At 47.1% G+C, this 25630-nt stretch overlaps 1 protein-coding gene across 9 annotated transcripts in view; it reads left to right on the top strand.

Moving 5' to 3' along the window:
- ITPR2 (inositol 1,4,5-trisphosphate receptor type 2) overlaps positions 1–25630 on the top strand; it is a 4412221-nt gene that overhangs the window by 2253042 nt on the left and 2133549 nt on the right. For all 9 annotated transcript variants that reach the window (XM_069628470.1, XM_069628469.1, XM_069628465.1 and 6 more), the window contains one exon: positions 9365–9491. In XM_069628470.1, the coding sequence (XP_069484571.1) occupies positions 9365–9491 (127 nt within the window). The remainder of the gene's footprint in view (positions 1–9364; positions 9492–25630) is intronic.

Below are 25630 nucleotides of genomic sequence, written 5' to 3'. Positions count from 1 at the left end.
GGTAGGCTCTACCCTCCCTCCCGTCGAGGCGCCATCAATAGCCGTCTACTTATTCTCGCTTTCTTCCCTTCCCACAGGAACTCATTGGTAATCCCTCTTAATTCCCTGAAGAAACGTGTTGGTATCGCCGGGGGGATTGCCTGGAAAAAATATAACAAGCAAGGAAGCGTAATCATTTTGACTGCCGCCACACGACCCATCCACGAGACACTGAGGTTTCTCCACCTGTGGAAGTTGCGCTTAATGTCTTTCAGCAGTGGGGGGTAGTTGGCGGCGTACCAGCCCTCTAGAGTTGCTGTAGTTTTTACCCCTACGTATCTAATCCGCCCCGAACTCCATACAAAGGTGGTGGCTATTCTTAGAGATTCACGATCCTCTGCCTTCAAGGTCAAGTTCAGGAGTCCGATAGACCCAAATTAATCTTGAGGCCCAAGACCTCCCCAAACTCCTCCAACAGGGTTCTACTGCCTTGGATGGACTCCACTGGTTTTGTTAAGGTGAGCAACATATCGTCTGCAAATGCTGCCAATTTCTGGGCAATCCCTCCAAATTGAATGCCGTGTATCGCACCCGTTTCCCTTATTGCTTGCAGGAGTGGTTCCAGATAAATTGCATATAACATTGGGGAAAGAGGACAGCCCTGTTTTGTGCCCCTACTCAACTTGAAGGGTCTTGACATCACCCCATTCACCGCTATCCTTGTGGATGGCGTCTTGTAGTTGGCCTGTACCATTTTCAGGAACTCCCCCCCACCCCCAGGCCCATCTTTTGCATGACCCTAAACAGGAAGGACTACTCCACGCGGTCAAGGCGAGCACGTTGCCGCTGAGTTATCCCCCCAGGGCGAAATCTTAAACTATCAATCCTACTTCGAGTGATCCAACTGGTTCTGCCGGGGCGAGCACTGGGGATTTGGTGTTGAAGTCATGAATCACCTCCGGAGCTTACTTTGTCCCTCCTTGGTATTCTAGCCGGAAGGCTCTAGTCATAGAGTAAAACTATAGTAAATATTTTCTTGTCCAAACTGAGTTTCTTTTCTGTTTTCACTACCCGATTTTTCTAAAAACACCTCTCATTCAACATTGCATATCTTCCTCAGTTTAATAGATAAAGACCTCATTTCAACTCTGGATTATACCTAAGACCTACAGCTACATCCCAACCCGTTTGGTTTTTTTGTTGCAAAGTTTTACATGTGTGATTTTTGTTCTAAATTGTTTTCAACCTTCCATTCAGATTTAAAGTGTTTACTTTTGCTCAAACTATAGCTCATGACTGTCAGTATCTTTCCAATGTTGCTCCCATAAAAATGTGTACTGATTTAAGGATTTTTGCACACATTCATTGTTTCACACATCCATTTCCGAATGTCATTTTAAAGTGTAAGATTTAAAATCCGTTTTTCTCTCTTGTTTGGGGAGGGAAGGTTGTATTCGAATTCTGTTTATTATTCCGTATTCCTGATTACCTGCTGCTTCCTTATATCTAGTTAGAAGTGTTTATTTGTGGGGTTGAGGAATATTGCAGGGGGGAAATCCTAACTTAAGTGCCATCTTTTCAAACAAGCCAAAAGTGTTCTTTTCTCTGGTGTTTTCCTTCTGTATTGCTAAAGAGTGAATTTAAGAGCACTACATACCTTTTTATCTGTTATTGTCACCACCTGGTGATTTCTGCTCCCTATTAAAAGTATATGTTTGATTTGAATTTTAAATGAATAAATAAATAAATAAATATTGCCTTTGCCAACCAGCCTGATTCCTGGTCCATTGTGACCCGGGGTATTTGATAAGAGGTGTGATATGAGTGGTCTATCACTCAGAATATTGACCCTATAGACATAATAAAATAAGCATTTCAGCTGTGCGCTGCATACTAGGCTGAGACTAGGGTGTATCGCTTGATTGAAATACTTAACAGCAGCCATATTTCTTCAACACTAACTTCAGGTATGTCCAATCTAAAGTGTCAAAGGCGCGGCGCGCGTCTAAGGCCGCTATGAAGAATTTTTGCCCCACCTTAATTCCTATATCAACAATGTCTACGGCCCGCCCGACATTGTCTTGCGTGTGTCGGCCCATTATGAAGCCTGCTTGGTCCTCGTGGATTATTTTGGGCACCAATTGCATAAATCTATTTGCCAGAATTTTGGCGTAAAATTTGGCATCGCTATACAGTAGTGATAGCGGGCGATAACTAGAGCAGTGTGTGGGGTCCTTGCCTGGTTTTAGTATTAGAAAAGTTATCGATCTCCCCATATCCGGTGTGACTGTACCGTTCTCCCCAATGTGGTTAAAGAGTTTGGTGAGTGGGCCCAGGAGCTGGTTACGGAACGTCTTGTATTAGCCATTCCTTAGCCCGTCCGGTCCCAGGGTCTTGTTTGGTGGTAGGTGTGTTATGGCGTCAGTTATTTCCTGGGTTGTTATCTGGGCCTGCAGGTTAAGATTGTCTTCCTCAGAGATCTGGGGCAGCGTAAGTGTCGACATGTAGTGTGCTTGTGTTTGGAGGCGGAGGTCCTCGTTTTGTAGGAGGTCCTGATGGTATTTTTCAATTATGTCTAGTTTATCTATCTCTAAGATGCGTAATTCCTCTTTTGAATTTCTGAGCCGCGCTATGTGGTTGTGGGCCCTTTGTTTACGCAGTTTAGCCGCCAGAAATCTTTTGACCTTTCCCCCTTGGGCGTAATAGGTCTTTTTAGTGCCTAGCAAGGAGTGTGCGATGCGGTCTGCTATGTGGGCTTCCAGTTGGGCTCCAACTTTGCAGAGGGTCCTCAATGCTTTCAATGATTGCCTAGCCTTATGTCGTGCCTCAGCCTCCTGTACTTCTGCTTCAAGTCTTTCTGTATGAGCCCTCTTTCTCGCATGTATTCCGGTGCCTCGCCCCTGATAACTGCTTTCCCTGCATCCCAGCTCAACCCCCAGTCTGTTTCCCCATTGTTGTTCTCTCGGAAGTAGTTATTTATTGTTTCCTCCATGTGGGCCCTGAGTGGGATGTCTTTTAATATCATCTCATTTAATTTCCAGTATTTACGGGTCAGAGCGGTGTGTTTTACTGACACTATTTGCACCAGGTCGGTGCGTGGTCAGAGAGATATGTGGGCTTGATTTGTACTTTGTCTATTTGAGCAATCAGTGTGGCCGAGACTAAAATCATGTCAATTCTCGAGTATCCCCTGTGAGCTGCTGAGTAGTGGGTGAATTCCCTATCCTGCTCGTGGAAAAATCTCCAGGTTTCTATGACCCCTAGTTCCCTGAATAATGTACCCAGTGCCTGTCTATTCCTCCCGTCTGCCGTAGTGGGTGGGAGAGTCTTGTCAAGGACCGGGTCCATCACGCAGTTAAAGTCTGCCCCGATCACTATTTGGCCCTTGCACCATTCTCCCAGTTTACCCAGGACCTCGCCCAGGAATAGCTCTTGCCTCTTATTTGGGGCGTATATCGCAAAGAGGGTATATAATTGTTCTTCTAGTGTGCCCTTGAGGAGTAGGTATCTGCCCCCCACATCTCTATGTATTGTCCGTTTCTTGAATGGCACATTGGCCCCTAGTAGGATGGCTACTCCTTTGATTTTCTTCCACCGGGAGGCATAATATTGTTTCGGAAAGGCTTTGTGGGCCATCCTTTTTTCGTCTACCGGGAGTAAATGAGTTTCCTGTAAGAAGACTATTAACGCTTGGAGTCCTATTAGTCTCGTGAGGATAGAGAGTCTCTTCACTGGGGAGTTTAAATGCTGTACGTTCAGGGTCACCACATTCAGGTCGCCCATCTCTCCTTCTCGTGCCCCCGTTCTCCTGAGCCTTTGCTATGAGTTCTTTCAAAGTGCCTGTTATATTTCCCCTTACCGCACAGATCATACCGTGAAGTTTTCCCATTTAACTGAACCCTAGCCCCCAAACCCGATTGCCCTTTCCCCAGCCCTTTCCCTAACTCCCCTTCGGTGGACCGAGGCATCTTAGTACCTCCCCCGGGTTCCTTCCGTGCGTTGGATCTCAAGTGCATCCCATGTTCTTTCATGCCAGGACATGTGTGTGTCCTGGGGTTTGATTCCAATATGTCAGTCTCACCTCACCCCGCTCAGGATGGTTATATACGTTTCTCGGTCTTTCCTACACGCTCTATCTTTTACCCCAAACAGTTATAACCTTACTTGGCAGTTCGTATCCAGTCCTCATTTCGGTCTGGGTCCCTTCATGGTGTTTTCTCTGCCTCGCCTTCTTTTGGGAACGGCCGACCATTCCCATTGTTTTTATCCTTCCCCTTTCTGGTGGAGGGCCTCTCCTCTGTCCGGGCAGGTCTGTTCCTCCTCTTCTATCTGTAACAGGTCCATGCCCTCCTCGCATGTGGAGATTCGCTGTAGTTTGCCTTCCCACATAAATGTCAGCCCAAAGGGGTGCACCCATCTGTAGGTTATTTTTTGGGCTATCAGCGCTCTCGTTACCGGCTGCATCAGTCTCCTCTTGTGGAGAGTAGAGAGAGCTAGGTCCTGGAACAGTTGGACTTGTGTTCCGTTGATGGTGACTACCTGCTGTTTCCTGGCTGTGTGTAGGATCTCCTCTTTCATTACGTAAGAGGTCATTGCTAGTAGGACGTCTCTTGGTTATGCTCCGGGGTCTCCTTTCTTTGGTGCTACTCTGTACACCCTGTTGATGAGTATTTCTTCCGGTTGTGTGCCTGTGAGAAGGCTGCTGAAGCAGTGTTGCATTGTGTCTCTCAGGTCCTTATCCGCAACCGTTTCTCCCAAACCCTTGACCCTAATGTTCGATCTTCTAGACCTGTTTTCTAGGTCCTCTGCCTGGAGTTCTAAGTTGTGGGTCGCTCTGGCAATCTGTTCTAGGAGAACACTGTTTTGTTTCGACTCTTCTGTGACATCCGAGAGACCCGCCTCTTTGGTGTCTACTCTGTCTCCAAATTCCGTAAAGTCTTTCCTCACCTCTTGCTAGGAGGACCTTAGATCTTCTCTTATAGTGCTCAATTGTGTTTGAAGGGAGTCCATCATCCTGCATTCCATGCTTTTCAGGCATTCTTGCTGCTTTCCTTGCTTTCTTCTTGCCCCCTGGGTTCTTTGCTCAGGTGTGCTTCCGAGTGGAGCTGTCTCCAGCAGTGGTCCAATTGGCCTGTACGTACTTTGGTTGCGGCTTGGGTCTCAGCGGGGTGTTCTTGAGTTTGTTCCCTGGCATCTGTATCTCCACTTCAGCCCTTTCGGTTGGTGGATGGTCCTGGTTGGCATTTAAGGGGTGTTGCTTGTGGCTCTTGCGTCCTGTAGTTTAGTGGGGTGCAGGCCTGGGTCATGGGAGCCCGATGCTGTTTGGGGGGCTCCTTTGCGTGTGTCTACGGCGTGAAACTCTCTGTGTGCCCAGTGTAGTTCAGTCTGGGGCCGGGTGCGCTCTCCTTATGCTGTGTTCACTGAATAGGTAGTGCGTTAAGGAGGCCACCTTGTGTTTTCCCTTTTTTTTCTGCTAGTAGTGGTTCCACTAGTCTTTGGGGGGGATGGGTTGTCCCAAGGCTGCCCCTCTTTTCCCTGTGCCGTTGGTTTCAGCCCATTTGTTTCAACCCACCTCTGGTTTCTGCATGGGCGCAGCAGCAGTTGTGCTCCTCTGCGGTATATGTGGCTGGTGAGGGGTGTGTGGTTCCCCCTACGGCCTGCGTGTGTTCTGCTGGATGCAGCATGGGTCTCAAGAACAGGGGACATAACTTGCCTTTATTTTGCCTGTATCTTTGTTAGGCATAGGCGTTATGTCGGGAGAGCCGTTCCGGGGCTTGTTGCAGTGAATCCTTTTCTGCTGGGGCTGTGGGCATTGAGAAGGGGGTCGCAGGTGATCAGGTGTTCCTCCGGTCCCTCAGGTGACCACCGATACGGGTGGGGTGGGAGTGGCCTGTCCTAATTGCGATGTTCGTTCTGTGAGAGGGGCGGGGGAGCCGATCTCGTGGAGCACCCCCGTTACGGGTACGGAAGCAGTAGGCTCTTCTACCAGGGAGCCGCTTCCTACCTGCGCGGCCCTGTTGCTTGTAATCCGCACCTCATCAGGCACTCTGCCGTCCTCCACCCGGTGTCCGGCTCCTGTTTTAGATCCTTCGGGATGGATCTTTTCCCTGTTGCCGCTCACCGCGATATCTGGCGGTGCGTCCCCAGTTCATTGGTTCTGCGCGGGGTATTGTTCCGGGGTCTCCCGGGCCACTCTTCGCTCCCTCGATGCACCCACTGCTTTCAGATGTCGGGTGGTTGCCGGTATCAGCTCCGCCGCACCTTTACTATGTTCACTGCTGCTCCCTTCGTCTTCTTAGGGGACAAACACTAAATGACTCCTTTAGGTTATCCTGCCCGAGCGGAGCGCAGAGGTTGTGCGACCTCAGAGGGTGGCGGCCATCTTGGAATCATCGATTGTGAATAGATTTTAATAGCCCAGCTTTTATGCTGACATCAAAAAGTTCATAAATATCTGTGAGCTTTGCCAGAAAACCAGTACAAAAATGCCTCCTCCTGCTCCTTTACAACCTTTACCTATTATTGATGTTACTTTTTCCCCAAATTGGGATGGACATAGAAGTACCATAAGAAACATCGAAATTGGGAAATACATACATCTTGGTTATTTTCGATTATGCAATCAGGTATCTTAAGGCATTCCCTTTAAGGAATAATACTTCCCACCAAATCTTGAAACATTTATTACAATTTGTTCCCAAACTGATTATGATATGATATGATATGATATGGCATTTATAATGGGCCTATTCACAAGTGTTTCAAGGCAAGTGTTTGTTGATTAGTGTGAGGGCCAGTTATCCTGTGTTAAAATGTATTCCCTTAGCTTTAGGTTAAGTTGGCAATTCCTCAGCAGAGTAGGGACAATGAGGCATTTTGACATATTTTGTTTGTAATAAAATGGCATATCTTGAGAGATCTTCAAACATTTGTCCACCTCGCATTACTGACCCCTCACAGGTATGGGTGCAGTAAGTGGCATGAGATGCAAGTCGTCCTACACTTCCACTAGTAGGCCATGTTGTGCAGTGATACTGTGCGAAACACTAACAGGCAAGTACGATTTTCACAACACTGGTGCTGTGTACAAAAACATGCTACCCAAATGATCATGTTAACGGAAGCGTGGTCTCAGCACACCAAATGTTAATTCCACTCTACCTCTGTTTCTAATGTGTGCAGCATTGTTCCGGTTTTCGGCAGGCGTTGGGGGATTCTGAATGGGTTTGAGTAGAAAAGGTGGCAATGCGTATGCAGTCTCAAAGTAAAATACATGCAATATTGCATGGGTTTCATTTCTGTGGAAGGAACATTGCAATAATATGGTTTGTGGGATGTGTGTGACAAGCACTACCCTCTGCTTTGCATGTATTGTATCGGGCATTGCTCTGTGTGTGTGTGTTTGTGCACAGGTGAGCCATGATGCAGTTCAGAACCTAATGTAAGTATCGGGATTGTGTGTGTGTTGTGCCCTGTGATATGCTGGAATGTGCAAGTGGCAAAGAAATGTAGGGCATCTAGCACTTTAACGAAGGGGCATGGCACGTGAGTGCGTGGTGTTGGATGTTAATTGTGGTCCGCACTCCCTCACTATGCCCTATATGACGTGTGTTAGGAATCTGTCCCTACTGCACACCTATTCATTAGGCATCCTGAAGATGTGCGTCCTGATATGGAAGGCCATGGCCCTCACCCTCCTCCGTTTCCTTCTAGCATGGTTTGCTAGAGCAAACGCTACCAGTATTGGATCTGCCATTTTGGTAAACTTTGGCAGTGTTTGCGAGCTGCATTTGTAACTGGCCCCTGCTCTGGATAGGCGCAACATTTAGAGCGCGTTCCAGTTTGCACGATTGTGAGTTGGGTTTGTGAATTAGGGTTTGTTTGCACTTTGGTGGGTGTGACTGTTCTTTTGCCTATTTCCTGTTAGGAAACTCCCATTGCACTCCCCTTTATCGCAATATAATGAGCCTTCATGAATATTCCGCCCATTCTCCTCCCTGTGTTGGCCCATTACATTGTGCTCTTGTGTCTGTGACGTGGATGGGTGCTGTGTGGTAGTCCAGGGCTAACAGAACGTTGTCGCTGCTAAGTAGCCTTTATGAATCAGTGATCTCTCTCTGTGGCTGGTGCCTCCTTTTGGAACAGCTTCCATGCTCCTCAGAGTTGAGCCAGATCTCCTTAAGTTCTGGAAATTGCTCAAAACTCTTGTCTTCTCCGCCTCTTTTCCTCTTTCCCTTCCCTGCTAATCACCCCAGTGCCACTGTGACTGGTGGCTGATCCTCATGAAGCACACCGGATTCTGGACCCTCTTCCCAGTCAATACCAACCCCCCTGACCCTCAACTCCCCTGCCCTTGCGAGCCTGATAGGCTACATCCCACCCTTGGGAGTCGCCTGCACTAGCACTTAGCCGAGGCTCTCCCCTTGGCTTCCCTTACCACTTCCCTCCCGGGCCCTCCACCAGCACCTGCCAATTTCCCTGCCCCGCCCCCCTCCCTATCTCCTGCTCTTCTATTCAATTAACTTGCATCGCTGAATGCCACAAGGCCTAGTAGGGCCATGACTGTACTTTACTGCTTTTTTGCTATTGTTATTTTTCCCCTGTTCCCTTCCCATTTAGCCTTGTGGCGCTTTGAAACCCTTTTCAGTTGTTTAAGCGCCTAACAAATGCTCAATAAATAAAAGGTTCTTTGCGATATGAGCAACTCATGCGATTTGGGTAGAATCTCACTTTGCATGGCGCAGTACACTTCGTGAATCATGCCCAGAGCATTTCCAACCAGGCAGTTACACAGATAAATGTTCTCTATGCGCTCAACCTCATTGGATTCTGAAGCACATTTCCTCATAACCACTCAAAATCTTACAGGTGAAGAGCTTGAATTGAATATGCTTTTAAAATATGCCTGCTAAGACTGCTTGATTGTGTCTATGTACAGCATAATAAACCATAGACTGGAGATTTTGAAAAGTGAATACTAAATTGGTTAGGATTCTGGGACAGTTGGTTTCACCTTGGGCACTTTAAAGAGCGCAAAAGGGTTATACATCTCATTGGAAACATTTGGCAACTACTAGCATTTTGCAACTACTTTTTTCGGTTCAGTTTATTTTGTGACTAGCAATTGCTACTTTTAGTAATTCAGTGATATGGATTTTATTTGGAAGCTTGAAAGATTGAGTCAGCCGAGCTGGTATAAGAACCTATGACTTTTCAGTTTAGCAGCAGTACTCTGCAGCGAGCAATTAACCATTGAGTAGAATATTTGTTATTTTCAGAAGTTAATTTCCAGTTGTTGTTAACAAGTTTAGCAATAATCCTGAACACATTTATACATGTACAAAAAATGAAGGAAACCTCTTTTTTTATCCTCTATGTTTTGCAGTTCATCCTAAGTGTGAGACTGGATTATAGAATAACATACATGCTTTCCATCTACAAGCGAGAATTTGGGGACACTGCCTCTGGTGTGGAAAACTCAGTGGTGCAGCCTGATTCGCCATCCTTGGCAGGTAAAAATACATAAACAATACGTTTTTCACTTTATACATTTTTATTATTATTTTTCAGGATACATATAGTCACACATGGACTTTGTTAATAATTAAGCCCAAACAACATCATAAAAATGGGATATACAAGATATAAAATACAGCACGGTCATCATCGAAATTACAAAATAAACATAACATCTCACTGTATAGCTATGTGGGTGGGCACAGATGTATTGCGGAGTACCTCTCCACTCCACCAAGTACCCCAGGAACATGAGACTGTTCACCTTAGTAGCTAGAAAAACTGTGGAACACTCCTTATCATATGCCATTAATGTCTTCTTCACCAAACGTTTATAGGCCAAAACAGGTAGCAGTGTGTTCAAGGGACCCAATATTGGATCCCAGTGCTCGGCAGTTTGCCAAACTTGTTCCATGCAAAAGTGTCTTTTGATCGGCCATTTTAATATTGGTTTGTTTTAACTGACGAATGATGACACCGTCTTCCCACCCTTAAATCTTCCGATTATAGCCGCAAACGTTTTTTACTAGTATAGTCTCTATTACATTCAGGCATACATAGTCGATTGACAGTGACCAGGGGAGCCTCTAAGAGCCTTTTCAGTGTTTTTCCTTCAAGTAGTATATTTCCAACCCCATATTTCGGCCCCATATAACATACAAGGCAGGATTCTGCCCCGATAAATGGTGAGAATAGTCTGCATAGTGTGTCCTTAAATTTGCTGACAGTAATGGAGAGGAGCCCTTGCTTACTGGGTGATCACAGACCATTTCAACTGATCATCCACTATGACCCCTAAATATCTGTACATGCTAACTTGTTCAACTTTACTCTTATTTATAACCCAACAGAATCCCTTTTTCCTTTTCCTGGTAGGCATAGATGCCATGATTTTTATCATTTTTTATTTTTAGCCTGTTGAGTATAGACTACTCCCTGAGCGCATAAAGTTTGGCTTGTAAACTTCTGGGATTATAGTCAAGTAGTAACAAATCATCGGCACAGCCAACCCAGGATATGGAATTATCACCAAACTTTATGGAGTTGTTTTCAGGAAGGTCCAATGCCTATTGCAAGTCCGCTAAGTACAAGTTAAACAAGGGTGCATACTTGCCCTCACCTTGTTTAATACCTTTAACCGTGACAATCCATTTAGTGACCCGTCCCATGCCATCCAGTCTGACTCTGAGCCGAGTCTCTGCGTGCAATTGTGTAATCCTGGATAATAGGCAGTTTGGGATATTCTGAGCTGCTAATTTCTGCCAGAGTAGATCTCTAAGTATAGTGTTGAATGCAGCACTAAAGTCTATGAATGCTGCATTCCTAGTTAATTGGCTCTTAGCCCATGAATATTCAACTAGTGCAGTCAAAGCTAGTAAGCAATAAAGGGTGCTGGAGCCTTTTGGAAATCCTGTCTGGTTATATGGGATGATGTCATTAGTATCGCCCTTAATGGTTAGCTCTTCGAGCAGCACTTTCGCAAACAATGTTGATGAAATGTCTAACATTGCTAATAATCGGTAATTACACAGATAATTTCTCGAACCTTTCTTATATATTGGAATAATGTTGCTATCTTTCCATGCTTTAGGGATACGACTCAAAAGACTAATGAAAACAAACCATATAATGCCTCGGCCAATAATACGGGATTCATTTTCAATAGTGTATTACATGTACCACAGGTTCCACTGCACATAATGAGTTCAGTTTCTGTATAAGGATCGTCAACTCTAATAGTTGTCTTAAACTTCCAGCTTTTCTTGTTAACCATCAATAAGGATAGCTCCTCAGATGCCATATCCAGCATGCTAGCTATATAATGCTCAAGTCTGAACTTGATGCTCCACTATTGATATGAAATTATATGATATGATATGGCATTTATAACACGCCTATAGACAAGTGTTTCAAGGCGTGACGAGGCAAGGGAGGGGAAACAGAGGGAAGAGACAGCGATCCTACTAGGCCAGGTGACATTGAGATCACGCAAGTTCAGGGGAAGGGGAAAAGTGCGGGGAGGAAGGAGAGGGGGCAGTGCAGTATATAGGATAACAGTAAAATAAAGAAAGAAAATAAATAATAAATAAAAATGCTGCCAGCTGGTGGTAAGTGCAAGGGAAAGTGCAGAGATCAGGTGTCAAGTGCTAGTAGGGGCTGTAGGAATGCAGAAACAGTCCCCGAGTGCAAGGGTCGCCAGGGGGGCAGTGCAGCTGTGCAACTGGCGGGGAGGGCACCTGGGCCAGAGATCAGAGGGTAGCCAGGTAACCAGTGCAGTTTCAGATTCAGCCAGGAGACCAGCAGGGGAGAGGAGGAGAGAAAGCAGAAGCAAAGAGGAAGGTCTTGAGGTTCTTCCGGAACCGGAGATGGTTCTCCTCAAGTTTCAGAGAGGCAGGGAGGCTGTTCCAGAGGGAGGCCCCAGCAGAGAAAAGAGATCTACCACCAACTCGCTGCTTGGAGAAACGACTGACCCTGAGGGAGCTGGAGGCGGATGCTCGAAAAGAAAGATATTTAGGAAGAGAGAGTTGAAGGTATTGAGGCCCAGGCCCCAGAAGGCCTTGTGACAATGCAGAGGGTTTTGAACTTAATCATCGCTGCCACTGGGAGCCAGTGCAGAGATTTCAGTCCTGGAGAGATACGATCCCTGGGCTCGAGGCCAAGGACAAGTCTCGCAGTCCTGTTTTGGATGAGTTGCAGAGGGCGCAGAGTAGAGGCAGGCAGATTTAGAAAGAGGCTATTGCAGTAGTCTAGTATTTACCACTAGGGTACTCTTTCTACAATTTGAATAACTGCAAAACAATCTGGACTCCTCCTTAATGGTGTGGTCAGCAAGAGTCAACCACAGTTCTCTCTTTAAAATAAAATAAGCACACAACCATTTTGTTACACAATTTTCTGTCTTTTATTTTTTAAACATATGTTTGTTGACATTTTTAAATGGTTGGAGCATATCAAAACAGCCTTATAACAGGAGAGGGCAATCATTACACATGAGTCATATGCCAGAGTCAACACCCACCCCTCAGTTCGTTCTTAGCCCATGAAACTCACCAGAGACCACTGCTTTTACCCCTTACCTGTTTTACCAGGTAGTCCTCCTCCTCCGCACTGCGGCTGTTACCCGTTCACTCCTGGGCATAAGTATAGTCGTGCCAGGCGGGGTTTATAGGCCAGAGCTGGGTATTTAAGATCATATTCCAGTAGTGGCAACCAGATCAATTGGAATTGGTGGAGTTTTCCGTCCCTCGCCGATGTCACTTTTTCCACCACCAGCACATCCCAGACCTTAATCCACCATGGAATCAAGTCCGGGCCTTCCAGTGATTTCCAGCGTCGGGCAATGGTGATGCGTGCCGCCAGAAGCAAGTTTGTCAGCAATTTAGCGCATGCCCCAGTTTTCAGGTACATTTCCTCACGTGGGGCCCCCAGCAGCAGGGTCTTGGGACAGACCGGGAGTTTGCTACCCATAATAGCTTCTATGGCGTCCACAAAAGCCTCCCAGAATAACAGGATCTGGGGACAATCCCACCATATGTGGAAATACAAGCCTTGAGCCCTGCAGTTTTGCCAACAGGCTGGGGAAATTGAGGCTTGGAAGTGATGTATCTGGGTTCGGGGGTGGTACCATTGGCACAAATGTTTTAAGGCACATTCATTGTTCGTCACACACCTTGACGATGTGTGAGCCCTGGCCCAGATATCCAGCTGTTCTGTTTCCTCCACTTGGTGGCCCAGGTCTGTTTCCCATTGGGACATATAGTCTGGTTTGCGTGAGGTTAACAAGTCATCCCTCAGAAGTTTGTAAAGTCTCGAGATTCCGCCCTTACCTTAACTCCCAGGTCGTCAATTCGAGGGGGCTCAAGGTTGGGGTGGCCTTTTGTCTTATTTCGGGGTGTGAAATCCATAGGCGTAATTGAGAGTTGGAGAACCTCTCTGATTCTGACAGGTTGAATTCCCTCTTGCAATCTTCAACTGAGCATGGTTGGCCCTCCTCAAATAGTTGTGCTGTTGTGAGTAAACCCCCCTTTTCCAGTTCCCAAAAGCCCCCAAGGGTATGCCCGGTGTAAAGGCAGGGTTCCCTAAGACTGGGGAGAGTGGGCCCATGCCCCTGAGGGTCCTCTTCCCTTTTAGCACCTCATCCCAAGACTTTAGGGTGGCCTTTGTTGACAAGAGCAGATGCAGCCATTGTTTTTGTATCGTGTGTGGGACAAACGGCAAGAAGCGGAGGTGGAGAGAGCTTCGAGCTTGCTCAATCTCCATCCATATTTGTTCTGAGCTTCGGCTGTCCATGTCAATAAGTGTGTGAGCTGGGCTGCTACTGCACATTTCCGTAGGTCCGGGACCCCCAGCCCACCTATTCGGGATCCACCCATCATTACCTTCTTGGGAATTCAAGGTTCCTTACCATGCCATATAAATCTAAGGACTTTATGCTGGAGCTGATCCAATGTTGTTTTCGGGATTTCTACAGGGAGGGATGAACAACACTAAATTAGGCGACGGAGCAAGTTCATCTTCACTGCAGTAATTCGGCCCATTAAAGAAATCTCTTGGCCTTCCCATTTATCTAGGTCCTTTTCAAGCGATTTAATGAGAGGGGTAAATTGGTCACATAAATCTCTGTTGAAGAGGCTGTAAATTGAACCCCCAGGTATTCAATATATTTGGGATCCCAGTGAATCGGGCATAATGCTTGGAGGGAACTAATATCTTGCTTTGACGGCCCCACCCCCAGCGCCACTAATTTGCCTTAATTTATTTCAAATCCTGCCACGTTGCCAAAGCCCTTGATATTTTGTAAGGCCGCTTGGAGAGAAGACTGAATGTCAGTGATGATGAGAAGCATGTCATCGGCGTATAGAGATACCTTATGGTAGGTGTTATGGGCCCTCACTCCCTGAATTGAGGTGTTCCTCCGTATATGCTGCGCCATTGGTTCCATAATAAGGGCAAACAAAATGGGGGAAAAGGGGCATCCCTGTTGTGTACCACATGTTAGGGGAATCAGGGGTGAACGTACCTGGTTAACCTGTAGCAGAGTGTTTGGGGCGGTTATCATCTTCCTAAATTGGGGACCAAAATCAAAAGCTTCCAGAGTTAAATGCAGAAAGGACCAGTCTATCCTGTCGAAAGCCTTGGTTGCGTATAGGGCTTAAAGGGCCCTCTTCCCATTGCTCAGAGTGGTGAATTCAATTAGGTTGAATGCCCATCTAATATTGTCCCCTGTCTTTCTCCCCAGGATAAAGCCTTTTTGATTGGCATCAATTAGTGTAGGAAGGAGAGGAGCTAAGCGATTTGCTAGTACTTTCGAGTAAATATTTGTGTCAATGTTCAGGAGTGAGATCTTCCTGTAAGAGGCGCGTTCCTTGGGATCTTTTCCAGGTTTTAATAACAGAATTGTGGTTGAAGCTTGCTTAGAGGGGGTCACACTACCCACTTCACCAAGGGAGTTGAATGGTGCCGTTAGGTGGGGGAGCAGCTGATTACTAAAGAGTTTATAAAATGTAGGCGAAAACCTGTCCGGGCCTGGGGCCCTGGGTTTTAGTGATTTAATTACTGCCTCCACTTCCTCCTGTCGGATAGGGGCTTCCAGTGCCTCCATCTCTTCCTGGGTCAGGCGAGGTAGGACTGCCTCTGCAATATATTTTTTATGGGCTGAGATATAGTCTCTAGCAGGTGTGCTTGTGCTGGGTGGAGTTTATCCCGCTCCCCATATTGGATCACCCTGTGTTGGTCTTTGAGGCCTATTATAAAGTTCTGTTTTTTGGCCGGGGCCAATTTTCTAGCTAGGAGCTAATTGGCCTTATTACTCTACACGTAGTAACCCTGTTTAACTGACATTAGGGAGCATGCCGTCTCCTCAGCGTATAGGGCCTCCAGTTTGTTTCGAGATATACGGAGGGCGGAGTGAGTTTTAGGGGACCATCTCTGCTTATATTTACCTTCGATCTCTGAGATTTCCTGTTCTAGGAGGGACCTAGCTCGTTTTCTATGTCTATAGTAAGCTGCATTATGGGAAATCAAAATGTCCCTAATGACTACCTTCATGGCATCCCACGTGATAGCTGGGGACATAAGTTCCATGGGGTTCTCCCAAAAATAATCTCTAATTGCTTTTGCCACCTCATCCCATAGGGCCATATCATTCAAGATTGAGTCGTATAATCGCTTTAGTGGTCTGGCCCCCGGGGCTGGATCCCAGGACCTAATTTGTAGCCGTGCTGGGGTATGGCCTGAGAGAACCTTCAGAGCTATGTCCACTCTATTTGTAAAGGACAGACGCTGGGGTGAGGCCAAGAGTAAGTCAATCCGAGAGTATGAGCGGCGAACCTGCAAGAAGAAGGTGAAGTCCCTTTCCTCTGGATGTAGAACTCTCCAGGTATCCATCGCAACCAGTGATCTGAACAGATGGAGAATACTCAGAGCTATCCTAAAATCCTTGAGGCATGGGGTGTTTGTTCTGTCTTTGTCCGGATCAGGAACACCATTGAAGTCCCCCCCAATGATTATTTGGCCCTCCAGAAAGGGGAGAAGTGAGTCTTCCAGACCCCCAAAAAATAGTTCTTGACTCTCATTCGGGGCATAAATCGAGACCAATGAATATAGCTGACCCAGAAGCATCCCTTTTACTCCAGTGAACCGGTCTTCTGGGTCTCTAATAGTATCTCACTCCTCAAACTGGATGCCCCTTGCTATTAGAATTGCTGTCCCCCCTCTTTTAGATCCTCCCGAAGCCAATATTTGTCTGGGAAAGTCTCTGCTTCGTAGGCGGGAGAAGTATTCCGGGAGAAGATGAGTTTCATGTAAGAATGTCACTGTACCCTCCTGATCCTTTCGGGCGCTTCAGAATGGATTTTCGCTTCATGGGGGAATTTTTTACATTTAGTGAAACAAAATTCAGTGTTTGGTGGGGATTTTCTGGGTGTTCCTCATTTGCCAGAGAAGGGAGGGGGGGATCAGGTGTGTGGTGCCTGCCATCTCGAGCCTGTGAGTTCCTGCATTCATGCTCCAGCTGACATTTTAAACCAGTAATAGAAAAGCAAAATTAAATTGAGTCCAAACCATGGACTCCAAAACTTTCCAAATGCCAAAAACTGTCAGTTACCACCCCAAGGGTTCTTATTTGTCATCAACCTTGAAGTTGGGCTTGGACCGTGTGAAGCCTGTCTTACCGTCTTGTTAGCTAATATTCGAAGTTTCCTTGATGCCGATGTCGCAGGTGTCTATGCGCTGAGATCGAGCAGGTATGGCTCAACCGCTGTTTGGACCCCACATTTCAGGTGTGTGAAGACAGTTTATTCGGATTGCTGCCCCTTTGGACCTTTGACCATGCCTGACGCCCCACCTTCGGTGGAAGGTCTTCTGTTCCTGTGAAAGCGGCCTGGGGGTAACTGCCCCTTTTGTCTGGTGAAGATTTATTCAGGATTTCCTCCGCATCTTCCAGGCATGAGATCAACCGGGAAACCCCTTTATATGAGAACTGCACGGCTGTGGGGAACAGCCAGTGATATCTGATCTTCTGGTCCCCTAAGAAGAGAGTCAAGGGGCGAAGGGACATCCGTTTTTGTATCGTTGCCATTGTCAGGTCCTGAAAGATCTGTATGGGGAAGCCTTGGAAGGACAGTTTGTCACGGGTGCGACCCGCAGTCGGAATCTCCTGCTTCGTTGTATAGAAATGGACCCTGGTGATAACATCCACAGGGTTTTCCGAGTTCATTCCCCTGCGGGTACATAGTCTGTGAGTGCGCTCTAGCAGCTGCTGTGATTCCTCCAGATGTGTGTTAGGGAGAATTCTCCAGAATGGCTAATTTCCCTTACCTACTGAGTCCCTCAACAGCTTTCCTGGATTTCTAGGATTTATTTTTTTCACCTGGTAAAAGTGTGAGCCTTTTTTCCCACTCTTACATGTGTTTTTCTGTGTATGTTTAACATTTTTGTGTTCATAGACTGTGGAGCTTCACCTACTCCATAGGCATCATCTTTTTACTCTGTGTTACACAGCACCTTTAGTGCAGTGACACAGGGTTGTCTTTTTCAGACTTCCCACACTAAAATTCCATATTCTGGGACTGACTACTGTCTCCCAGAACGTGTAAAGTTACCATTGACTTTATTAGTCTTTTTAAATTCACAGACCCAGTACAAACTATCTTACAAAGAGTACTGGAAAGAGTTAATAGTTTTCCCTTTTTGCCTGTCTCTCATGGAACATTATATCGTTCCCCTTTCTTTAAGATTTGGCTGGTGGCAGTGGTATCTACCATATTTTTCCTACCGCCGTTTATTTAAATAGCCTTGGTACTGTTTTAGGCCAAGTTAGTAACCTCGAACTTAAATCCGCTGGACCCCATTTACTTTTATTTGGTTCCGGCTGGGTTTATTCGCCATTTCTTTTTATAAAGGTCTTTCTCGTGTTTTACTCTGTGTGCCAAACCAGGTTTGGATCCTTTGTTCACCGTCGTTTGGCCGGGCTTCTGCACAGAAGCCCTCCTTAGGCGCCTGAATGTCTGAGGGGGAGGTTTGAGACTCCCTGCACAGAGTCTCCTTGGAGACCCATGTCACACCCTGTATGATTGGCTGTGGTGACTGTCCCGCCAGGACAGCCTCCCTGCTGTGTGATTGACATCCAGGCTGTGTGAATGGGGGGAAAACTGCATAAAAAGCACGTCTCTGGGACTAGGAAGGCAGAGTCCCCACTGGATCGAGAGAACCGAAGAGAAGCTGAAAGCAGAGGACCACTACCACAAATGAACCTCCCGGTGAAGTTCTGCTGCGGGTCCAAATCTCCAAACTTCGACGACAGAGAAGATCTGCAAGGAATCTTCTACCCTTGAGCTGGTGGGACCAACCAGTTTGCCAAACACCAAGCAAGGCCTCCCTCCCCTGGTCAAATTTGCTGTGCATCGCTGCAGTAAAGCGGAGAGCCAGGAGGCTCGGACCCTGTTTGGGTTTTAAGCAGCGCACCTTTTATTTGTTGCTTTGGTTTCTACCCTAGGCAGTGCAGGACCCTCCAGTGTTCCTACTTCGTGTCAGTCCGGCAGTCACTTCAGGAACCGTGAGCCTGCAGGATCTGCCAGGAACTTCTGCCTCAGCTGCAGCCTTCTTCTTCATTTAAGGTACTGTTCAAACCCGGTTGTTCGGTCCGTCCGACCGCAGTGAAAGTGTTTGAAATCTTTCGCCAATCCGAGGGCTTGTCCTTCTCTACTCTTGTAAGTAACATTTCTTCCGACCAACTTCATTTCAAACTCTTGGCAGAGACTTAACCGCAAACTACTCTGAACTGTGTGATCCTCTGCAAAGACTCTGAACCATTAACATTGGCCCAGGCCTATTGATTTGAATCCTCATTGTAGCAAGCCTTTTCTAGATTGCCCTACCTACTTTCTTGTTGGTGCTGCTTAATGTTGTATAACCTTGTCTTTCCCTCCCTTTTAAATTGCTGGAGTGCCATTTTGCTCACACTTCATTTTGAGCTTAACTTGTCCAGAATTCATCAGGTGTTGTGTAGTATGTTAAGAGTGTGATTTTTCTGCTTCTTTACTTAGTGAACTGTTTTACAACTGATGTGTAAATAAATGTATATTCTTTTACTCAGAAACCTTGAGTAGTGTTTGTTTGAACCATAATAAGTTGCTGTCCTTTCTGTAACTTCTGATACTGCCCACTTTACTCTTGAGATAAAAATGGCTGCTCAGCCATCGCTACCACTTTACTGTGTAGTACAGGCTTGTACCAAAGGTCATTTTGTACTTGCACTTGTAGACTTAATTGTGTGTGGTGTTCCCAAAGGGTACTGCATATGATTCTTTGTATTATTATTATTATTTATTTAATGTGATACAGTTTACTTAATAAACGTTACACATAATCTAAACTTAAACATATGCTAAGACCTAAAATCAAATAAATCGCATAATACAACGTACAATAGAACATAATACAACATACAATCAGTCCTGTAAAATACATACACAATTCATAATGAAGATAAAAAACAAGAACAGAAGAGGAAAAAGGCAAAAGAAGAAGAGGAAAGGCAGACACACCCAAATTAATCTTCAACCTTATTTGTACAAATGGACACAGATTTAAGCGATTATCAAATCACTGGGGATCTCAAGATATTGTACTAGTGGCAAATCAGACGGAATCAGGGCAGATGTCTGTGCTGCCTCCTGTGAGTTAAATATATAATCCTTAGTCTACCACTTCACAAAGGCACAAGCAGGATCTATTATATAATGTTTCAAGCACTATATTCCACTTGCTATTCAGATTTATAATGCCCAATATTTCTTCAATCCTTAGCCAGATATTATAAAGGGCAGTCAACACCCGCAGACTCTCAGAGTTGATGCAGTGGTGCCAAAAGGATGAATCATTGATTGTTGCCAGGTCATGGGTGTGCTTCCCAGAATGATGGTGGATTATATCTATCATACTACCACATTGCGTCAGCAAATGTCTGGCTGTCTCTAATACGTTACTTGCTTTACATACCCGACAAATACGTTGTTCCATTGGGATATGCTCTCTGCTTCCTGTGACCATCATGGCTGGGAGCTTGTCCATCCTGAGTAGAAGTATAAAGTGTTGCAACCTTTTAGAAGGGTAGAGATTAAGATAAGCCTGTGGTTTCATGAAAGAGTATAGCCTATATTGTACAAATTGATAACTTTTCAGCGTGCTGAGGTGGGCAAAGTTCTCCAACCAATCCCACAACTCAACACGCTTGTCGAGCGCATTCTGCACCAGCTTTGAGTACACCCCTCCTCGCCAAGTCCAGCCTATATCAGCTAAATATTTTGTCATCTACACAGATGGTGAGCAGGGATTTTGTTTCTTACGTAATTCCTGATAGACTGTTGTCCCATTCCTCCTGTTGTTGTAGTGAGTTGTTTATTCCACTACACATCTTCAGAAAAAACCCTGATCTCTTTTTCATGACAATGGCTTTAAGCGAGGGCACTCCCAGTTCCAATCGTATAAGGGCCTTAGGAACTCCCGGTGCTAAGCCAAGGACACGCCACCAAAATCTCCCTTCGATGACCTGAAGCCAACTGAGATCTATATCAAAAAGTGCTTCTAAGCTATAGGTCATCATAGGGATAAATACTTGCACATAAATTTGGCGCGTACCCCATAGCGTAAAGCCTCCCTGCTTGTTTGTAAAACTGGCAATTAAAGATGTTACTTGTGCTGCTCGCATGATACGGGATTGTTTGCATGCCACATATTCACCACTGGGCTCAAAATCAATTCCCAAATAGCGATATTGAGGCGCATATGAGATCTTTACTTTGCCCACCATGGAATCGACACGAGAGACTCTTTTACTAGTAAATCTCAAGACCTTGGTTTTGTCAAGGTTAATGGTGAGTCCATTACAAGTGGCATACTCCGAGAGTGCAGAAGCAGATCTACGCAATCCACTAATGGTATGGTCGAAGATGACCAGATCGTCTGCATATGCCAGAACAGGACAAGTAGCCTCCCCAATTTTTGGAGGACAATTGCTAGCAGCAGTTATAGCCACCGGTATATCATGTACGTATAGGTTGTACACCAGAGGGGCAGTGACGCAACCCTGTTTCACCCCCCTATTATGCTGCACTTTTCCGGTCAGATGCCCCTCTTGATCTAATTTCAACCTAACTGAGGTATTATGATGTAGCAATCTGAGATAGTACAGTATACCAGCAGGGCAACCCAGGGCAGCTAGTTTTGACCATAACCGTTCTCTAGGGACCGAATCAAAGGCCGCTTTGAAGTCCATGTAGAGTGCATATAACGGTGGTTCTCCCCTTCTACGGGCCCTAGATCTCAATAAATCCATTACCATAAGATTATGGGTAGTTGAATAGCCTCTTCTGAATCCGCATTGGAATTTAGACAAAATATCTACCTCGTCGGTGGCGCTGTTGAGCAGCCATCAAGATGGCCGCCTAACTTCCAAGCTCCGTGACTCACAGAATTCAATCTGCGTGCAACGGCGGAATCCTGCCATCTGTACCCCCAAAAATCACGCCTGAGTGTCCCCTGTTCGCAGGGCACACACTGGGGAAAAACCGCTGTCAGCTGTTCAACAGCACCTGAGATACGGCGACAACGGCGCCCGGCCGTATAGGCCCGCTGGGCCCGCCTCCTAGAAGCGCGGTGGGCAGTGAGACCTCGGCGGCCCTGGAATACGCCGTCGCTAAGCTGTGCTGAATCCTGCTGAAGAGCCACCCAGACCTGCTGCAGGCTGCGGCGCTGCCGCGTGAACACTGGGGACCGGACCGCTGATCTACATCTCCAGCCAGAGCGCCTTCCACTTTGCTGCCGCGGGCCCTTGCTGACAGCGGGCGGCAACGGTAGGTGCCACCAAGGGGGAGGGCTGTGGCGCTGCCATCGCCATTGCTGCCCCACCTGGACCCCCGCTGTCCCCTATCTCATCGGTGGGGTGTCCGCAGCTCGCCCCCCTCACTACCCCTTCCCCAGCATCACCTACCGTGTTCTCCGGGTGCGGGAGCGGTCTGTGGCCGTCCTGCGCGAGAGGCCCGTCGCCACGTAGTGCGGCTGGGCGCACATGAACAAACCGGCTTTCCCGGCTCTCCCCCCCACACACTGACTTCCCGCTCCCATGCTCGTCAGATTGGGAGCACATAAAAACTAACAGTGGGTGCAGCTGAGTCAGCAAACTACGCGGCGGCCCTTCACTGAGCTAAATCGACATCTCAAGCGGCTCCCCTCGAATCTGAGGGTTCCACATATCTATGTGCTGGAAATCTTCCTCAGAAGAACTGTGACTGTGCAGGGCGCCGTAAAGGGGGCAGTCACACCGTTCTACCAGCATTCGCAGCTTAGAACTACATCATCTCTTCGTCCCGGTGGACCCCCCTACCCACCCCATCAACTGCACATCGCCCAGCGAGCACAAACATAATGTAAAGCGATACTGTCTACACAGCCCACCTGATTCCCCCCAGCTCTGAACATCTACTGCTCCTGCAGCTACCGCGAAGCACCTCCTGAGCCCTTCAATATACAGCCCCCCTGGCCATTCTCTGTCCACAGCTCCCTCACTACCATTGCCCAGCCACGGCTGGCCACTCCCAACCAGTCGGGACAAACACTCGCACTACCAAGCCCAGACTGCCTACATGCCGAAACCACGGGCCATCTACCCCCCCCACTACGGGACTCCTGACCTACGATCTCCACCAAACCTCTCAAGTTAAGCGCTGCTCCCCACCACAGCAATGTCCAACAGATTGCGAGGAGCTAGCAAGGTAGGCGCCATGGATAAATTCACTAAGGCAGCGCCGTGGGCAGACCAAGCGTCCTCCTCTGCAGCGCAGGAGGATGGGGATATCCTGCCAGACCCCTTGCAGCCCGACTTGACGACAATGATGGAGTCCATGGCCAAAAACTTTGCAGCCTTCCATGAAAAACTGTACGATATTAACGCGAACCTCCTTAAGAGCTAAACACGACCAACATGGGGCCAAGATCACTGAGGCGGAGCAAAGAATAGGAACCAATGAGGACAATGTCCATACCCTACAAAACACAATCACGGAGCTCGTCCGTGACATGAAGCAGGTCAAAGGTAAGTGTGATGACCTTGGATCGAGGTCGCGAAGAAGTAACATTTGCATAGTGGAGGTTCCTGAATCTGCGCTAAAAGGTTGTATGGAACTCGCTGTCGAACAACTTCTCAAAGACCTCCTCGATAACCCCCGAGCTGTCACCATTCTTCACTGTTGAAAGAGCACATTGCTCACTGGCACCCCGGCCTAAACCAGGAGACTTCCCCAGACCAATAATTGCAAAACTGCTAAGTTACAAGGACAGAGACCACATGCTCCATCTGGCCAGAGAAAAAGGGGAACTAAGGCTGGACTCACAAATCATTAAGATTTTCCCTGACTTTTCAGTGGGGGTGCAGATGGAGCGACGCAAATTCGTAGGTGTGAAAAAAATGCTAAGAGATAGGAAAATCGAGTACGCGATGCTCTTCCCCTCCCACCTAAAATTCACCAAGCGCAACAAGCTGTACTTTTTCACGGGTCCGGACGAGGCAGTGAAATTCATCGAGGCGCAAATCCCACTAGTGGATCCCCCGGAGAAACCAATGGATGACGACTAAGACCAGGGCTCCGATGGCCCTACTGCAGACCTCACTGGTCGAGTCCAATCTACAAACTGCCCCCCCAGTGAGTTAGCTTGTCCCCCCTTCCCCGTCCTATTCTGGGCCTAACATAGCCCCAGCATCAACATCTCAAGAGCACAGCCTGGGGAAGGGGATACATCCCTAAATTGCCTGACTATAACGGCACACACTAGGCCCGAACTTCGAAAACCAAGCCTTACTGTTTGACACCGGCCTATGACAGTATCTGCTTAGATCTCGCTACCTAAGAACATGATTGCTTTTTTTGTAACCTAAGTTCCATCAGCCGTTCGAAAGATAAATTATATTTCATCATCAAAATATGCATTAACAAATGTGGGTCAGACGGCAGCGGCAACCTCCACAGCAGCTGCAATGCCATCTAAGGCGGAGTGTTTATGTTTAAGCCCCGGTTGGACTATTGGTCAAGCATCGCCAAGTTGGGGAAGGCACGCAGTTGGTCGCTCCGGGGGTGGGTACTATCACACTGCTAGTTTGTATTAGGCGGTGAGGGTGGGGGGTGGTGAAGTTGGGGAATGTTACATTAAAATCAGCAGGAAGGTAATGACTGGTTTTGAAGAGAGGCGTGTCCACGCCACCGCAGCACATATGGCTGTAGACAGAGATAGATCCTTTACTTGGGATGTCCCATAAATTGTCAGCATGGCTATTAAAATGATGACATGGAATGTTCGGGGATTAACAAATTTCACGAAGTCCCGTAGGATCACGGCATATGCACAAAGACATGGGATCAAGGTACTCCTATTGCTGGAAACACGCTCTGAAACTCCTATCATCAAAACTAGCACAGACCTGGGGTCCCAACAGATTCTATACCCAATACTCTACTCAATCCAGGGGAGTCATGACTCTGATCCACACATCGGTAAAATTCACACTCCACACAGCCCACATTGACACAGAAGGTAGATATGTGATTCTCCACTGGACTCTAGCTAACGAAGAATGCTTGCTAGCAAACTCATACGGTCCCAACACTGATTTGCCCGAATTTATAGATGCAGTGACCGCTATCCTCATGAGATATGTAGAAGTCCCCATTATATGGGGGGGAGACATGAATCTTATACTTGACAATGTCCTGGATAGAACGACCACCACCCACAGGGTCACGTCCCGAGCCGCCAAGCGACTCCATACACACATGAGTTCCCTAAATCTACACGATGCGTGGAGAACGCTTCATCCCCAAGAGAGAGATTATACTTTTCACTCAACAGTACACGATAGCTCTTCAAGAATTGACATGTTCCTACTGTCGGGATGCCGGGTGGGCAGGGTGACTAATGTCAAGATCCTTGCACGCACGCTCTCTGACCACTCCCCTGTGCTGCTGCAGATCCAACTGGGTAATACCCTGACCGCCCGACCCGCCTGGCGCTTTAAATCTGATGCTCTATCTGACATTGTCTTTAAAGCTGAGATCCTATCGGACATAAACACGTTTTTTGAGAATAACAACACGCAGGACACACCCGAGGGGACCCGCTGGGAGGCATTTAATGTATACATCAGGGGGATGTGCATCTCAAGGGAGGCGGGGATTCTCAAAGCCATAAGTCAGGCCTTAAACAACTCCAAAACTAAGCTCAAAACTCTAGAACAAGAACATGCTTCTGTGCCAGCTCCGCCGACCCTAGCAAAGATTAAAACAGAACTAGAGCTATTTGAATCTCACGCCCTGAGCGAGGTGTGATACTATGCTCGCCCTGTGGCTGCCAGAAGGTACGGTGAGGGAGACAGACCTGGAAGAACCCTGGCTAAACTAGTGCGCGCGGAGGGAGGTAGAACCCGAATAGATAGCATTCTAGATGAACAACGCTCACGACACTGGTCTGACCAAACCATCATTGACACCTTCGCTAGCTTCTATGCCAGTCAATATGGCCCCCAGCCGGAACACACAGCCCATGACCTGGACGGCCTGCTAGACGCATTCCTATGACCCTCCTCTCC

The sequence above is a fragment of the Ambystoma mexicanum genome, chromosome 12 (genome assembly GCF_040938575.1).
Source record: "Ambystoma mexicanum isolate Mex_15411 chromosome 12, UKY_AmexF1_1, whole genome shotgun sequence".
In the NCBI taxonomy this organism is placed as follows: domain Eukaryota; kingdom Metazoa; phylum Chordata; class Amphibia; order Caudata; family Ambystomatidae; genus Ambystoma; species Ambystoma mexicanum.
Note: the sequence above shows the minus strand (reverse complement) of the source record. Positions and strands in the feature narration are given on the sequence as shown.